The sequence below is a fragment of the Acipenser ruthenus genome, chromosome 32, assembly GCF_902713425.1.
Source record: "Acipenser ruthenus chromosome 32, fAciRut3.2 maternal haplotype, whole genome shotgun sequence".
Taxonomy (NCBI): domain Eukaryota; kingdom Metazoa; phylum Chordata; class Actinopteri; order Acipenseriformes; family Acipenseridae; genus Acipenser; species Acipenser ruthenus.
In genome coordinates, this window is record NC_081220.1 from 14071506 (window position 1) to 14089264 (window position 17759).

The 17759-nt window shown below is 45.2% G+C and overlaps 2 protein-coding genes across 2 annotated transcripts; one reads left to right on the forward strand and one right to left on the reverse strand.

The window, feature by feature from the left end:
* Positions 1-1149: 1149 nt before the first annotated feature.
* LOC117395630 (proline-rich protein PRCC) lies at positions 1150-6790 on the reverse strand. The gene is made up of 7 exons (XM_059006236.1): positions 5635-6790; positions 5294-5341; positions 3898-4401; positions 3426-3515; positions 2929-3075; positions 2587-2652; positions 1150-1765 (listed from the first exon to the last, which is right to left on the reverse strand). Exons 1-7 carry the CDS (start codon positions 6091-6093, stop codon positions 1679-1681), a joined length of 1401 nt encoding a protein of 466 aa, XP_058862219.1. The 5' UTR covers positions 6094-6790; the 3' UTR covers positions 1150-1678.
* Positions 6791-8002: 1212 nt separating this feature from the next.
* On the forward strand, positions 8003-15281 carry LOC117965178 (hepatoma-derived growth factor-like). The gene is made up of 6 exons (XM_059006249.1): positions 8003-8609; positions 11966-12042; positions 12192-12330; positions 12876-13052; positions 14098-14298; positions 14801-15281. The coding sequence occupies exons 1-6, from the start codon at positions 8523-8525 to the stop codon at positions 14882-14884; spliced, it is 765 nt and encodes a 254-aa protein (XP_058862232.1). The 5' UTR covers positions 8003-8522; the 3' UTR covers positions 14885-15281.
* The last annotated feature ends 2478 nt before the right edge of the window (positions 15282-17759 follow it).

Sequence of the window (17759 nt, forward strand, 5' to 3'; positions counted from 1 at the left end):
TTAAAAAATACTGTTTTCTATAACCAACACCTGTGACAAATATTTGTCATTTTCACTTTTTAAAACTGCCGTGTGTGTGTATAGCTGTAATTTTAAAGTGATTGTATTCACGGAAAAATGAACTATTTACAACTTGGGGGAAAAATCCGACTCCTTGTGCCTCAAAATGCTAAACCAAAATAAGTGTCAGTAACTTTTTTTTATTGAAGAGACCTCTGGTCTTTGTTCTAAACCCTGTTCTAAATTATTTGATCGAACCAATTAAACAAACCTTCATCCAGGCGGACCCTGGAGTCGATCTCATTTCACCTGTTAAACCTCCAGGACTGACTGACTGATCGATCGATTGATTGGACAGCCTTGGTCTAAATGAATGCTGGGCTACACAAAGCTTTAAAACCAGCCTCCCATCTCCCCCTAATGGAGAACTGTGGGAACGGCCCTTCAGAACCGTATTGGTTTGAACACCCGTTCGACAGGTGATTATAAACCACCTTGCTTTCTGATAATCGTGTAGATTCACGTTAATTTCACCCGGAGAGAGAAATATTCACGATTCCGTGCGGCTGCAGGGCAGGAAGTCGCCGCTAATCCCGAGAGAGAAGAAAGACACGAGAAAGCGCAGGTAACAAGTTTATTGTAAAAAAAAAACACAGCACTTTTAGAGATATTTTTTTAGATTTCCCTTGCATTGTTTTCAATCATTCTGATTGGTTCTGGGCTCTATATGAAGCTCTAACCCTATCCTAGACTGCGCCCACAGCCTCGATGGGCTGTAAAAGATTATGAAGGAGGCTGTATTTATTATTTCTCGTTTTTATCACAGATTTCCGTGAAACCCTTTGCCATGTAACATGTAGATCCCCTGGTGAAAATCCGCATTGTCTGAAAGCACAGTGTAAATATACACATCTCTGTATCACTTAAAAATAAACACTGCGATCGTTTGCCTGTGACGCTGCGTTCAGGAACCTGGCAGCTTCCTTCCTGGTAAATGATTGAACGCACGCCGCACAGAGCTGCGCGATTTCTTTAAAACGTCTTCAACGAAAAACAGACACCAGCTGCATCAAAGATAGGAAACATATTTCTGCTCAAGATCTCGCTCTGTCCAGCATGTTGTGTAAATAACTCAAAGAGAGAAAAATGACCAGTTTTAAATGTGACAAGGCTGTTTTTATTCTGTTAATAAATGTTTAAATTGGGGAAAAAATATCTGGAAATACTTATTTTTAGACTATAAAATAAGTTTTTTGTTTTTTTTTAAATCCATGAAGAATTACATTCGATTCCAACATCAGTGGCTCCCCCTGCTGGACATTTCTACCAAGTAACACACAAAGACAAACCAAACAGGGTTATTACAAGTAAAACAAAAGAGGGCTTTCCCATTTCTGGCTCCCCTCCCCCCTCCCCGTTCAAAGACTTGGTACGTTCCAGGTTACACAACAAAGGTTATTATGAAAATGTCGCCCAGTTGCCCTCCAGTTAGTTCAACTCCATGGAGCAGAGCAGGTTATGAAACCGTCTCCCTGTGTCCGCCATTATGGCTCTCCCTGTCCTCTACTGTACTGCGTGATACTGACCGCGCAAGAGCCCAAACGGCCGCAGTTTCCTAACCGGCTCTGCTCTATAAAAAGGCCAGCCCCCAGCCCCCCCCCCGTGACCCCGCTGGTCACTAGAAGCCGTACTTGGCTTGCGTCTGTCTGCGGGTGAGCTTGTTCTCAGCCCAGGAGTTTTTCAGCTCCAGCTCTCGTTCCTTAGCCTGCAAATGAAGAGAAGAAAATCACAAACAAACCTACAACATCCTACACCCCCGTCAGCCCCGCAGACCTACAACATCCTACACCCCCGTCAGCTACACAAATCTACAACATCCTACACCCCCGTCAGTCACGTAAACCTACAACATCCTACACCCCCGTCAGCCCCGCAAACCTACAACATCCTACACCCCCGTCAGCCCCGCAAACCTACAACATCCTACACCCCCGTCAGCCCCGCAAACCTACAACATCCTACACCCCCGTCATCCACGCAAACCTACAACATCCTACACCCCCGTCAGCCCCGCAAACCTACAACATCCTACACCCCCGTCATCCACGCAAACCTACAACATCCTACACCCCCGTCAGTCACGTAAACCTACAACATCCTACACCCCCGTCATCCACGCAAACCTACAACATCCTACACCCCCGTCAGCCACACAAACCTACAACATCCTACACCCCCGTCAGTCACGTAAACCTACAACATCCTACACCCCCGTCAGCTACACAAACCTACAACATCCTACACCCCCGTCAGTCACGTAAACCTCCAACATCCTACACCCCCGTCAGTCACGTAAACCTACAACATCCTACACCCCCGTCAGCTACAGAACCCACACCCATGAATAACATTAATAATTAATTTAGCAGACGCTTTTATCCTACCCCTGTACCTTTCTGCCATAACACAATCCCTCTGTGTGTGTGTGCGCGGGCAGGCAGCCATGCAGTGTGTGCGAGCGGGCAGGCAGCCATGCAGTGTGTGTGTGTGTGGGCCTGAGTGTGTGATAGATAGAGAGGTTCTTACCTGGTGTATCAGGTAAGTGATCTGGTGCTTTCGTCTCTGCTGTCCAGTCGGTTGGTCCCCTTTTTTCTGTGAGCAAAAACAGAAGCAAAAACAACCTGTGTCAGAAAATAAACTGGACTCTGTTTCCAAATTCAAGCCCTGGATCTGTCTGTCTGTCTGTCTGTCTGTCTCTCTCTCTCTCTCTCTCACCTTGCTGAAGGACTTGCGTTGCTCTTTCTCCTCTGCGAGTCCCTTGGTCAGCCTCTCTCTCTCTCTCTCTCTCTCTCTCTCTCTCTCTGTGTGTATGTGCGTCTGTCTGTCTGTCTGTCTGTCTGTCTGTCTGTCTGTCTGTCTCTCTCTCACCTTGCTGAAGGACTTGCGTTGCTCTTTCTCCTCTGTGAGTCCCTTGGTTAGCCACTGCTGGCTCCCGCTGAGCTGGTCGTCTCCCTTGATCTCCAGGAACGTCACCTCTTCTTTCCCGCGGTTCCGTTTTCCCTGGAGCCGTCGGAACTGCAGAGACGAGGAGGAGGAGGAGGTGGAGGAGGAAGGAGGGGTGAATATTCAATAACAATGAGGAGGGGTGAATATTCAATAACAATGAGGAGGGGTGAATATTCAATTACAATTACACCGACAGCACGACGGTTTGCTGAAACTGTAACCACAAAGGTATTTTGTTAAAACCGAGGTCCTATTGGAAGTGACTCTGCAGCAGCAGCAGCAGCAGTTGTTGATGATGCAGAGTTCACCCTCCTAGTCTCTGGAAGTCGCTTTGGATAAAAGCGTCTGCTGAATGACTCATTATAAACGATCTTGATAACAGAAAGCGATTTTATTCTGTATTTTTTTTTTTTCATTACCGCTTCGTCGTCGATCAGGGAGGAGGACCCAGACGCCGCTGCTTGAGGCAATGCTGGATCCGAGTCTTCAACCCCACTGCTGTAATAATCCTGTAACAGAGAGAGGCAGCGTGAGACACAACCACACATACCGCTCCAGCCAAACGCTATGGAGAGTGAACTCCTCCTGCTTCATGAAGTCCAGTGAAAACCTGCTGAACAACGTCACGTTAACATACTGAATTACACACCGCCCGCTTTGTATAGCTTTCCTGTCTACTTCACGAAAAAGATTGTGACTTTTTTAAATCTAACATGAAACACTGAAATACGGCTTCCTTCCGGGAGACTTTTTTTGGCGATATCATTTTCGTAGTTTCTTTGATCACATGATGTTAAATAAAAAGATTCTAAAATGCCGTTCGTATAGTTGTTTTTTTTTGATTGATTGTTTCGACCCCAGCTCTACCCACGATTCCCTTTGCTTCCCAACCTGGTAGTACCCCTCTTGACTGGGGTTCTGTCCTACAGCCTCAGGATATGGAGTGTAGTACTGCTCCCCCTGCTGGTGGTTCCAGGTAGCGCACGCCGGCCCGAAATCCAACGGTGCGTCGGACTGGAAAGCGCCTGGGGGGGGCTCCGTGCCAGGGGGGACCACGGGGTCCGGCTCAGGGAGGGGGGAGCCCTTCTCGGGCAGGGAGAAGTAGTTTTTGGGGTCTAGGTCTTCGTCGCTGCACTCCTCCTCCTCCGCATCATCCTCCTGGGCCATTTGGCGAGCCAGCTGGAGGGCGGCTGACTTGGCAGCGGCTTTGATGGCCGAGGGGGAGGAGCTAACGCTGGAAGCTGCTGCTGCTGCTGCTGTGACGGAGGCCCTGGCGGGGGCTCTGGGCTCGGGTTTGCGTTTGGTGAGTGTGTGGGGGACTAGGGGGCGATGCGTTTCCTTGACGACCATGTTTCGAGGCTGGGGCAGCAGGGAGGAAAGCCCCAATCCTGGAGCCTGTGAGGATAGAGGGGAAAAAAAAAAATAAGTCAGGCACTGACCTGGACACCCTAATTATGATTTTATTAATAATAATTGAATGAGACCAGCCCCCCTCCCCTCCCCTCCCCTCCCCTCCCCTCTCAAAAGGTGTTCTGGCATGTTAATTAGCCACCTAAAGCCATTTGAAGTGTCAGTAAGTGGTTTTAAATTTGATTTTAATTTCTATATATATATATATATATAGAGTGAGAGAGAGAGAGAGAGAGAGAGAGAGAGAGAGAGAGAGAGAGAGAGAGAGAGATGGTAATGGTATTTTGTGAGTGGTTTTGTTGATACAACAGTGTGGGTTTGAAAAGAAATCTTCACCTGGCTTTGAGCTTGTCTGGTCAACACTAAATGGCAAAACGTATCCTCTCCATAAACGACACAGTGTTATTGGACAGGTTAGTGTGTAAACAAAAAAGGTCGTGGATCTTATCCTGAAGGAAGGAGGGGACAGTATTTTTTGTTTTCAAACCTAATGCATTGCCCTTGATTCACAGCAGCTCCCAGATATGCTTCAGGTTCCCCTCTGCTTGTGGATCAGGGAGGTTTTGTGTCTCATTGCTGGCGTTGGGAGCTGCATGCTCACCTTCGCCTCGTCGTGTTTTAACATCATCTTCAGGTTTGAACCATACCAGCGGCGGGGAGACTAATCTGAGGAGCCCGGACACTGCTGTTAGGAGCGCTGGTTTTTGTGGCATTTCGCCGTTTGAAAATGAGGGGGCAGCTCTGACTGGCAGCCAATGCAGGGAGGCTAAGTGAACATTGAAACAGGACCAGCGGGGGTTTGAACCCCGGCTGAGGGGGTGCACGTCAACCAGGCACAATGAGCCCCTGGGTCTGGATAACACAGAGATGATCTCACCTGCGCAGTCTCCTTCTTTCGTACGGGTTCATCCTCATCGGAGTCGGACTAAAGGAAAAGGGCGAAAGATCACAGAATGAATCGTAACCTTGTGATCAAGGATCGCTCAGCACTGTTGAAGTCTCATTATTACAGCGATAACCAAACTGGGGGGGGGGGGGGGGGGGGTCAAATATAAATTACTATACTGTTTTATAAACCCTGGAAAACCCTGAATTATATGGTATAGTTACAATTCAGCAAGGGTGCCAAAGTTCAACTACAATCTCAACTACATTGTAACTGCAATTAATTACGCACTGGATCAGGAACGTGTGTTTTTTTAAACAGGCTGTTCTTACCTCTCCTTGGTGAATTTCAGGTACGGTGATTTTCACAGGTTCCGCCCGCTTCTTGGGTCTTGGTAAATTTAAACCTACCCCGCCGATAGGGGGCGGAAGACTCAAGCCAAAGTTGCTGTTCTTCGGGGCAGGGAAACCGAGCTTGGATTCGCCGGGGTTGTAATCCGGATCAAGCCGGGAGTCGGATTTGGGAACCGGTTGCGGAATCCAGGGTTTTTCGGAGCCATCCCTGGGCGGCGGGAGGCGAAGGCTGCCGGACTGTTTGGGGGGCGGCAGGTTAAACCCACCCAGGTCTAGTCTCTGCGATTCTGAATTTGGGTTTCTAGGAGCGGGGAGGCTGGAGAAAATACCCCCCTTTTTCGTCCACGCCAGAGATGTACTTGCATTAGTGGCATCGCCGCGATTAGGAGCATCTTCTGAATCGCTGTCGTCGCTGCTAGCGTAAGCAACTAAAGACATCGCAGGACGGTAGTTTTGTTTAGTAAATAAATAAATAAACAAATAAACTTGCCAATTATTATTGGATAAATTACAGCAACGCTCGCCAAAAATAAAAGACAAAACCGATACTTTATACCTAATTAGCAAATTGGTGTACGTATGTTTTATCTATCTTGAGAATTACCATTTTCAGTTAATTTGTTATTTAATTTGACTTACGTACTTATTTTTTAAACTCTGTGGCAATTTAATTGCAGTTTGTTAAGTTAGTGTACCCGCGCCTTGGCTTTTTTTGTCATCAATTAACCAAATGCTAACACAGTCCCCTCAACGTTGAATCAGGTGAATTTGAAATAGGAAATAAAAAAAAATAAAAAAAAACCGCACCCGCCCCCTTTTTTTCTTCGCGTGAGAATCGATATCTGGAGACACCGCCACAAATCAAGACCGGGGATTCAAAACAAACCACAGGCCGCGACCACTTTTTATTCCAAAATACTACGCTATTAATCAAAATGCCGTCAGTCAGATACAACACACACCTCGCGTGTTTCCTAAATCAGACCCCTCAAAAAAAAATCAACCTTAGTGTTTATTTTTTAAAGCTCAATCGTGCATTCTTTTCTGAAGTCGGGGGAGATATCCCAAGCTGTGCCGCTTTGCCTACTTGTGAATGGACCACAAACCCCACAATGCTGTGCGCACACGAAGGGAATGCGTTCTTTCGCAAAGCACTGTGGGGATTGTAGTTTTACTTGTTTTTTTTAATTCGGTGTATTAATTCTATTCGTATTATTTCACATAATATTATATCTGAAATCTCACACCGGCTCTGAAGCTCGACACATAGAAAAACTGAGCCACTGCCGGGAAGGGGGAAAAAAAAAGAAAAAGAAACGGATCATTTTTAGGCTTCAATTTCTTATTTTATATCGAGGAGTTAAAACGTTTAGACTTTTGAGGTTAACGAAACTGCAGCAAGTTATCATAACAATATAACAACACTGTGTGTGTGTGTGTGTGTGTGTGTGTGTGTGTGTGTGTGTGTGTGTGTGTGTGTGTGTGTGTGTGTGTGTGTGTGTGTGTGTGTGTGTGTGTGTGTGTGTGTGTGTGTGTGTGTGTGTGTGTGTGTGTGTGTGTGTGTGTGTGTGTGTGTGTACACTCTGTGGTCCAGTGGTTACAGAAAGGGGCTTGTAACCAGGAGGTCCCCGGTTCAAATCCCACCTCAGCCACTGACTCATTGTGTGACCCTGAGCAAGTCACTTAACCTCCTTGTGCTCCGTCTTTCGGGTGAGACGTAATTGTAAGTGACTCTGCAGCTGATGCATAGTTCACACACCCTAGTCTCTGTAAGTCGCCTTGGATAAAGGCGTCTGCTAAATAAACAAACAGCAGCAGTGTGGAGTAGTGGTTAGGGCTCTGGACTCTTGACCGGAGGGTCGTGGGTTCAATCCCAGGTGGGGGACACTGCTGCTGTACCCTTGAGCAAGGTACTTTACCTAGATTGCTCCAGTAAAAACCCAACTGTGTAAATGGGTAATTGTATGTAAAAATAATGTGATAGCTGTATAATGTGAAATAATGTATAATGTGATATCTTGTAAAATTGTAAGTCGCCCTGGATAAGGGCGTCTGCTAAGAAATAAATAATATATATATATATATATATATATATATATATATATATATATATAAATTATTATTATTTGTTTATTATTATATATATTGAGGGTCCCTTGAGAAAGATATGTACAACATATCGAAACGTTGGGCAGCTGGCTCTTTGAGCTATATATATATATATATATATATATATATATATATATATATATATATATATATATATATATATATATATATATATGTGTGTGTGTGTATAAATTAAATAAATAAATAAATAAATAGATAGATAATATTTAGGTGTAATGGGTTAATCCATCCGTATCTCCGCGTTTCGCTCGCTGTGTCTGGACTAACCAGCCCGCTTTCTCATCGTGACAGAACCGGGGCTAGACAGCAATAGTCGAGTACCAGCTGCATGAGGGGGAAAGCAGTTACAATTTCAAACAAAAACAAGCAGAAAGGATAGATAGTGTGAGAGAGAGAGAGAGAGAGAGAGGGGGGGACGAGACCTCTGTAACCAGCAATTACACCAAAAAAACACAACTGGGGGGGAAAATAAATAAATAATCACCTTTGCAAACCGCGTCGCAGCGCGCAGATTCTGGAAACTGGGAAAGCTCTGTATAATTTACTGGCTTTTATTTTGTTTTCTTACGTGTGTGTAGTAGCTTAATTTTATTTTCGAGCGAGCTTTACTTTCTGTTTTTCTCCCTCTCTCTCAAAGTTATTTTTTTTAATTTTAATTCGTTTTTAAAAACAAACTTTTTATCTATTTTTTCAGTCTTTTTTTTTTTTTATATATATACATATAAATAACAATTGCAATGCCCAAGTCGAACAGACTACGAGAATACAAACCGGGAGATTTGGTCTTTGCAAAAATGAAAGGTTACCCGCACTGGCCAGCAAGGGTAAGCGATTAAAACAAGTCTTTAATGATATAAAAGTGACTTTTTTGTGTGTTTCTCTGTAAATAAATTGCACTGTTTTAACCACATTAGTAACTGCACAGTGTTTGGGCCTATACTTTTGGCGCTCGCTGTAAAGATAGCGAATCACCGGCGCCGAGCGAAGGTGTGTGTTTATATATTACTTTATTGTGAATTTTATAGATAAAAACGCTTTTAAACATGTCCAGTGTAGCGTGGATTTGAATTTACTTTACCTACACTAATGTAAGTCGCCTTTCATAGTATTTTTTGGGGGGGCCTGGCCTGTATGTAGTTTTTAAAGACGTGCTAATTTCGTAAACAAAACCAAACAAATCTGTATATATATATTTTCCTCCGTTTCTTAGGTCAAGAAGATTTTGGACCCGTTTTGTGTTGTTTTTAGGTTTTATACCCAAACCCCACAGCTTTTTTAAACTGACTTTTTATTGTTATTTGATGTATTTTAAGGCAACTCGCACACTCACGGATTTCAGTGTTTACATTTTCTTACAAGCTGTTATATATTAATCGTGTCGTGTGTGTGTGTGTTCAACCGACCGGTTACATATATTTATTTATTTATTTATTTATTTATTTATTTATTTATTTATTTGTTTGTTTTTGTTTATATAAAACAAAAAAAAAAGTCGTTTGTTGTGGCGCCTGCGTTTGAATTTAAATATCATTTGTTACCCCTTATTTATCTTTGTCATGCAATTGGAAAAAATAAATAATAAAATGATAAAATGCCGTTGTTTTAAACTTTATATATATATAAAATTCCCCTAAAAACGGAAACGTACCGTTACGTCATTCGTGCCTTGTTTTGTTTACCTTTTATAATTAATAATAATAAATATAATAATATGGAGTTAGTCACTAGAATGTACGGGCAGCGGCATTTCTCGGAGTTAATAATTATCGAAACAGATTCTGCTGCCGATTCGTGCCGAAAAAAAACGATTATTAGATATTGTGATCTGGTCTGAAAAATCATTCAGAGTGAGGAACCAGCTGCTTGGGTTTGTGAGGATCGCTGCTGCTTTCCTGAGACTCTGCGGAGATCAGCGATCCACACAAACCCAAGCGGCTGTTTATTCACTCGTTTCACTGAATGGTAAATTAATCAGCCCGATCCACACCGATCACCATTAACCTATAGAGTGATTTTTAAACATTTTGCAATTGTGGCGTGCCCGTATTTTCTGAAGTTAAGCTGTATTTGATTTATGGGATGCGCCGGGCACGTTTATGCTTAGGTAGTCACCAGGGCAGGAAATAAGACTCCTGTTGCATAGCAGTTTCACCCATTCCAGGTTTTACTACGAGCTTGATCAGCCACATTAGGTGTGTCTAGGTAACAAGCTCAGGTGTGTCTTATTAAACTCCTAGTAAAACCAGGAATGGACCAAACTGCTATGCAACAGGAGTAATATTTCCATCCCTGAGTATCCTGCCCCTCACCCCTAACCTGAATGTCATTTCGTATTAAATCCTTTTAAAAAAATCCTGTGTGTCGTGAGTTCTCCATTACAGGACAGTTGGAGCAACTTTTGCATTGGGGGTCCAGCAGTTAGAGAAAGGGTCTTGATACCAGGAGGTTCAAATCCCAGCTCAGCCACTGACTCCCTGTGTGTGTGTGTGTGTGTGTGTGTGTGTGAGACCCTGAGCAAGTCACTGAACCTCCTTGTGCTCCGTCCTTCGGATGAGACGTAAAACAAACGAGCTCCTATTGGAAGTGACTCTGCAGCAGCAGCAGCAGTTGGTGATGATGCATAGCATAGCTCACCCCTAGTCTCTAAGTCGCTGAATCATTAAACTTTTTGAAATTTAGGAGCCAGTTTTCTCAAGTCTGCTTTAGCTGCCGTCGTGGTGTGTTTGGCGGGATGTTGCAAGACCGTTTCTAACTGTCTCTAGGAAGCAGGTTGGGTACTGATAAAGAGCTGGCGGGACGCGGCACTGCCCGTCCAGCTTCCTAGATCATCGGGCACGCTTCCATGCTTCAGCGAGGGGCAGGGGGGCGTCAGACTCCAGTGATCGAGGGCCGTGGGGGGTGGGGTGTCTCCTGGTTTTCATGAAAGCTGGTAGACACTGTGGCCCCCCCTCCAGGATCTGAGTTTGACACCCCGGGGGTAGGGGGAGGGGTAAGGCGACGCAGTGAGTTAAAGCACAACTAGCCGGTAACTTTTTTGGAGCGCAGCCCAGTGCCATGTGAAATGACATGGTTGACCATAGACTCAGAGACTGGACTGCTCCCTCCCTCCCTCACCCCCCTAAGAGAAAGGGGGCTCCCTCCAGTCCAGGGCAGGCTTGAGGCACGGAGACTGAACTGCTCCCTCCCTCCCTCACCCCCCCTAAGAGAAAGGGTGCTCCCTCCAGTCCAGGGCAGGCTTGAGGCACAGAGACTGGGACCCAGTGAAGTGAGGGGGGCGGGGCAGCGGGTTCGTTACTTGGCTGATTGGCGCGGAGGGAGGGAAGTTTTGTCAGTTTAATTTTTTTTTTTTTTGTGAGGTGATTCTGTTGTTCAAACTGAGAGGTTAGCAATGCCCTGGCTGCCAGCCCAGGAACCAGAGTAGTTTGTACAGCGGAGGAGGGAAGGGAGGGAGGGAGGAGGAGGAGGAGGAGGAGGAGGAGGAGGAGGAGGAGGAGGGAGGGAGGGAACCTCTTATCTGCAAGCCCAGTCCAGGGAGCCGAGCCAGGAGAGGAGGGCTTGTTCCTGAGATGCAAAACAACTTGCTGCTAATTACAGGGTTTAAAAAGGATTTCTTCCAAGTGCCAATTTTTTTTAAAATTTGTGGCAAAGAGTTTTGTTGCAACAATGAAATGCCAGCTGTTTAGCAGTCCACTACCAGAAATGCATTTGACTGCAACCCAGATAGAGAATTATTGTTGGGGAAGGGCTGGTTAGGGTTGGAGCACAGGGTTAGAGTTAGTTAGGGTTCGGGGGTTGTGGTTAGGGTTGGGGTTTGAGTGTTTGGGCTCATGTGCAGGAGGTTCAAATCCCGGCTCAGCCACTGACTCCCTGTGTGTGTGTGTGTGTGTGTGTGTGTGTGTGTGTGTGTGTGTGTGTGTGACTCTGAGCAAGTCGCTTCACCTCCTTGTGCTCCGTCCTTCGGGTGAGATGTAAAACAAACAAGCTCCTATTGGAAGTGACTCTGCAGCAGCAGTTGTTGATGATGCAGAGTTCACCCCCCTAGTCTCTGTAAGTCGCTTTGCATAAAAGCGTCTGCTAAAATGCCTCTCTAATAATAATAATAATAATAAAAGGTGCTGTTCTGGAGACTGTCCTGCTAAACCCAGTGTGTCTGTCTGTCTCTCTCTCTCCCTCTTCACAGATTGATGAGCTTCCTGAAGGTGCCGTCAAGTCCTCCTCCAATAAATATCAGGTCTTTTTCTTTGGCACTCATGAGACGTAAGTACCAGCCAGGCTTAACCCTTTAAGGCCCGAGGACTGAGTGACACCGCTGTGCGATAGGAGTCTTATTTCCATCCCCTCCTCCGAGTCCTGTATCCTTCCAGTCTTTATTTATTTATTTTCCTTTTCTTTCTTTCCCATTCCAGGGCGTTCCTGGGTCCCAAGGATCTCATCCCGTACGAGGAATGCAAGGAGAAGTTTGGGAAACCCAACAAGCGGAAAGGCTTCAGCGAGGGACTGTGGGAAATCGAGAACAATCCAGCAGTGAAGGAGTCGGGATACGAGGTATGGGGTCAAATCCAGCCGCTGTAAATGACTATATTATTATTATTATTAGTATTAGTATTATTATTATTAGTATTAATAATGAGTCTTTTAGCAGATGCTTTTATCCAGAGCGACTTACAGAGACTAGGGGGGTGAACTATGCATCATCAACAACTGCTGCTGCTGCTGCAGAGTCACTTCCAATGTTATTATTATTATTATTATTATTATTATTATTATTATTATTATTATTATTATTTATTTCTTAGCAGACGCCCTTATCCAGGGCGACTTACAATTGTTACAAGATATCACATTATTTTTACATACAATTACCCATTTATACAGTTGGGTTTTTACTGGAGCAATCTAGGTAAAGTACCTTGCTCAAGGGTACAGCAGCAGTGTCCCCCACCTGGGATTGAACCCACGACCCTCCGGTCAAGAGTCCAGAGCCCTAACCACTACTCCACACTGCTGCCCCATAGGAGCTCGTTTGTTTTGCGTCTCACCCGAAGGACTCGTTAGGTTTTGTTTTGTATTGAAAATGCTGCCCCTGGTAGGCGTCGCCACAGCCGGTTCAGAAGGAGGGCGCGGCGGAAGGAGGCGGGGACTCCGCAGGGGGCGGGGCTGTGAAGAAGGGCGTGGCCGAGGGCAGCAGTGATGAAGAGGGGACGCTGGTGATTGATGAGAAGAACGAGAAAGGCGGAGCCAAACGGAAAGCCGAGGATTCGCTGGAGGTATACTTAGGATATTATTATTATTATTATTATTATTATTATTATTATTATTATTATTATTATTATTTTTATGAATTTAGTCATTCAGCAGACGCTTTTATCCAAAGCGACTTACAGACTAGGAGGGTGAACTATGCATCATCAACAACTGCTGCTGCTGCTGCAGAGTCACTTCCAATAGGAGCTTGTTAGTTTTACGTCTCATCCGAAGGACGGAGCACAAGGAGGTTCAGTGACTTGCTCAGGGTCACACACACGCACACACACACACACACACACACACACACAGGGAGTCAGCGGCTGAGCCGGGATTTGAACCTCCTGGTATCAAGCCCCCCTTTTCTCTAACCCCTGGACCCCCGAGCCTGAACTGTCCTAGTGTTGTGAGAAGCTTGTTATCACAGAATGCTGCTCCACTGCAAATTTGATTGGCGGCGACGTGTTCATGGGATTGATTTTTAAAAAGGGATTGGAAATTGGAAAACAGGAATAGACCCCCAAGCCTGAATGCATGAAACATTATTCTGCAGGTTGGGAACGTCACCTCGAAGGTAACAATTGGGTGTAAAAACAGTTACTTTATTTTGCCAGTGTCCTAGTATGACCATGCATAAAGCATTCAAGTATACAGTAGCCTCGGTGCAGCTTGCATATTTGACATTTTATTTTCTTGCTCGGAAACAAGTTTTTCTTTGAAGTAACGTCAGTCTGTTACTTTGAACGTTACAGCCCGACGCTGAGGGGAACACGAAGCCACTGTGCGGCTTGGAGCTTCAGGTTTCAGGAGACTGTAGGTTTCAGGGCGCTGCGCGGCACACCAGGCAGGGAGACTTGGGGGTTTGATACAGCAAACCTCAAACTAGGTCTCCCGGGGGTCTCCTGGAACCAGCTTTCAAGCTCCTGAAAAAGTGGCTCTCTGTTCAACTCTGCTTTACACCTCATTACTGTAACCAATGATGAAGGCACGTGCCAAAACTATCATTGCCTTGAGTAACGAATGAACTGCAAAATGTCTATAGTTGCTGACCTACTTTTTACCCCCCAGGACTCCCCGAAACGACCCAAAGATTCGGAGGGGGGAGTGGAGGATGAGAACAAGGTGACAGAGCCCGAAACAACCAAGGCCAATAACAGCGTGGAGGCGGAGCCTGCAGCCCCTGTGGCTCCGCCCACGACGGACTCCCCCAGTGACAAGAAGACTGCCGGCCAATCAAACGCATCTGAGGCCAAGCCCACGCCAGACGAGGTGAGGGCAGGCAGGTTTAGGACAGAGGGGGATGTTATTTGTTTATTTATTTAGCAGACGCCTTTATCCAAGGCGACTTACAGAGACTAGGGTGTGTGAACTATGCATCAGCTGCAGAGTCACTTACAACTACGTCTCACCCGAAAGACGGAGCACAAGGAGGGTTCAGTGACTTGCTCAGGTCACACAGTGAGTCAGTGGCTGAGGTGGGATTGAACCGGGGGACCTCCTGGTTACAAGCCCTTTTCTTTAACCACTGGACCACACAGCCTCCTGTTGTGAGAAGCTCATTTTAACAGAACGCGGCTCCATTGCAATTCTGATCAGCAAGGAGACGCTGGAATTAATTAAAATAGGGAGGGATTGGAATTAGAGGATGGATTTTAAAAACAGCAACCGAACCCTCTTACGTTCTTAATTGTGATGCTCCCAACGTCTTATTTTAGATCAAGCCCTTATCTCTCTCTCTCTCTCTCTCTCTCTCTCTCTCTCTCCCTTGCAGACTGCAACAGACAGTGTTAAAGGGAAGATCTCCAGTCAACAGACACTCGTTTTTCTGCAGAGTCTGTGTCCTTCAGCATTTTAAAAAGTGACAGATAATTCCTCTTTCAACTGCAAAAGCCTTATTCACACCAGACGCGATACGACAAGCGATTGTGTAACACACCGAGACACACACACGAGACACACTGCTCCAGGGAAACAGGGTCTAGCTGTGTGTGTGTGTGTGATTAGTGTACTGAAAGAAGTCTACTTTTTGGGGGGGGGGGGGGGGGGGGGGGGGGGGGGGGGGGGGTGGGGGGGTGGTAGCTGTGTAACGGGGCTGTCGCAGCTGGTTTGGAAAGGCAGGGCTGCAGCCAAAGTCGTTTTTATCGCTGGGGAAAACCGTAATCTCGTCCGGTGTGAAAAGACCTTTTAGACTATCTTTAGCTTCAGCGACAGAAAACCTTTTAATAAAAATCTTTAAAAAAAAAAAAAAAAAATTCTAATGAAATCTGTTCCCGTTTTTGGCGGGGGAGAGAAAGAAATGAAATGGGCGATTTATTTTTTGTTTTATAGACGACATCAGATAGGAATAGGCAAAAAGAAAGAAAAAAAACATTTTGTTTTAGAGGAATATTGAAATGCTGATTTGACTTTTCTAGTGTAATTACAAGAAGGTGGTGAAAGAATATCTATAATGAAAGCTGTAATTGATGTTACAATGCTGTGTAGCTGCTCCCCTCCCCTCAGTGTTGGTCCGCCCCTGTTATCTTCCCTGAAGCAGCAGGGGTTGGGACATTATATACCTGCGCACCAACAGTACAGAGAGACGACCTCTAGTGTGTTTCAAAGTTTACAAGTTTAAACCTTTTCTCTACTTTGTCACTAACCCAGCGCTTCCCAGCCCTGGTCCTGGGGGGGGGGGACGACCCCCTCTGTCTGCTGGCTTTCATTCCAACAGAGCTCTCAATCACTGAACGAGACCCTGAACTGAACTGATCGTTTGCTTAATTAGACCTTTTTAATTGTTCTCTGCTCCTGAAAGAAAAAGTTTGCAGAGTTTTTAAGTTATCAAAATGCTACAGCTGACTTGAAATCTGCAGCTGATTAAGAGCTGAAAACAAGTGGTCTAATTAAGCAAATTAGCTCAATTCAGGGTCTGGTTCAGTCAGCTGGAATGAAAACCCGCAGACACACACAGGGGGTCCCCCCCCAGGACTGGGATTGGGGAGTCCTGCTCTAACCAATCCCACCAGCCCACCTGCACTGTCCCTCAAATACAACCGTCCAGCATTAACACGCAAACAAAACTCCCAGACCAATCAGCTTTCAGTCTGCTTTGTTTCGTGTTTATAAATCCTGACTTTTTTTTTTTTTTTTTACAAAGCTTTTGCCCTTTTCTCTTTAAAAAAAACTTTTGAGAATCCAAAAAAAAAAAAAATTCAACTTAACCCCATATTTTCAACCAACCAGGTACAGAGTAATTTCTACATTTTCAATTCCAAAAGTTTGTCCGAGGCCAGCGGTGTCCGATGCCTTAAAGATCTGTGCGTTATTTAATTTTTTTTTTTTTTTTTAAGGGGACAGATCACAATGTGTGGTATCAGTGGTATCATCACAATATTCCGAAACCTTTGGTTTTTAAATGGATTTCCTTTTGCACGTTTTAAAAGCCGGGAGAGAGGAAAAGGGGGGTAGGGTTTGAAAATGCCGTTCAGGCAGGGAAGTTATAACCTTTTACTCACGTCAAGCGGTTTGGGTCTCGGCTGCTCGGAGCGACAGAATTCAGCGTTCGCTACGGGAATAGCCTTTTAACCCATTAAGTGCTACTGTCCTAATTTGAGACAACATTGTTATGATCACTGATTTTGTTAAGTTTGAATATAAAGCCGAGGGAACACGAAGCCACCGCTCTGAGGCTTGGAGCTTGGTTTCAGGAGACTGTAGGTTTCAGGGCGCTGCGCGGCACACCAGGCAGGGAGACTTGGGGGGTTGATACAGCAAACCTCAAACTAGGTCTCCCGGGGGTCTCCTGGAACCAGCTTTCAAGCTCCTGAGAAAGTGACTCTGTGTTCGGTTCAGCTTTACTCTAAAGGTGTGGGCCAAAACTATCAGGACTAATAACTGGAGTATGTCAATAGATCTCCTAGTCTCCCGGAACCAGGTTTCAAGCCACTCAGTTTGGACCACGAGATAAGTTATTTTAAGATCCCCCAGATTTCAATATTTCGTTTTCTCCCACGTCCTCGATGAGCCACAGTAGTTCTCTCTCGTTTTGGATCAGGTACTGCACTCAGTGTGGAAACAGAGCCAGAATGGGACCCACAGCTCTGCAAGTGATGGACACAGAGCAGCTGGGTGTTTGTACTGGGTTTTACTGTCATCTTAAAGGGTACATAAGGATCTTTTATTGTGTTTCATGTTCCACCTGTTGCTACAGCTGTTTAGTAAGGTGTGTGTGTTGTTTTAATATTTTTTTTAATTTTGACTACTTTTTTTAAACTTTTAAATTGCATTCCCTGCCTCAGGATGGCTTCCCCATGTACCCGCATGGACCTCTCAGAACTGCATTTCCCATCATCCTCCTGCTCACTGGTAAATCCATCTGTTACGTGTTGTAGGAACACATGGGAACATGTAACACAATACAATAAAAAGGACCTGCTGTACCCTTTAAGCTTTTCCTTACCCACCCAGGATTTTAATTCTGATTTGATCTGATGCTTCTCTTTGATTGAACAAAAAAAAGGACGTATTTTTTTTGTCTGTTTCTATTTGTTTTTTTTTAATTTGTTTCATTTTTTTGTGAAGGAAGACACCAAGTGTAATCAATTTATAGTTTCGTAGTCTGCTCTTTTTTCCCCCCAATCCAAAGCTAACCCTTCCTCCTCCTCCTCTCCTCTCTCTCTCCCCCTCCTCGCTCTCGCTCTCTCCCTCCTCTCTCGCTCTCCACCTTCTCTCCTCGCTCTCTCCCCCTC

Coding starts and splice junctions, on each gene's coding strand:
- LOC117395630 (XM_059006236.1), bottom strand. CDS start 6,093: ATGTCTTTAGTTGCTTACGCTAGCAGCGACGACAGCGATTCAGAAGAT. Junction 5,342..5,634: donor CTGAAATTCACCAAGGAGAG/GTAAGAACAGCC, acceptor CTTTTCCTTTAG/TCCGACTCCGATGAGGATGA. Junction 3,516..3,897: donor GTCAAGAGGGGTACTACCAG/GTTGGGAAGCAA, acceptor TCTCTGTTACAG/GATTATTACAGCAGTGGGGT.
- LOC117965178 (XM_059006249.1), top strand. CDS start 8,523: ATGCCCAAGTCGAACAGACTACGAGAATACAAACCGGGAGATTTGGTC. Junction 8,610..11,965: donor ACCCGCACTGGCCAGCAAGG/GTAAGCGATTAA, acceptor CCCTCTTCACAG/ATTGATGAGCTTCCTGAAGG. Junction 14,299..14,800: donor CCAAGCCCACGCCAGACGAG/GTGAGGGCAGGC, acceptor TCTCCCTTGCAG/ACTGCAACAGACAGTGTTAA.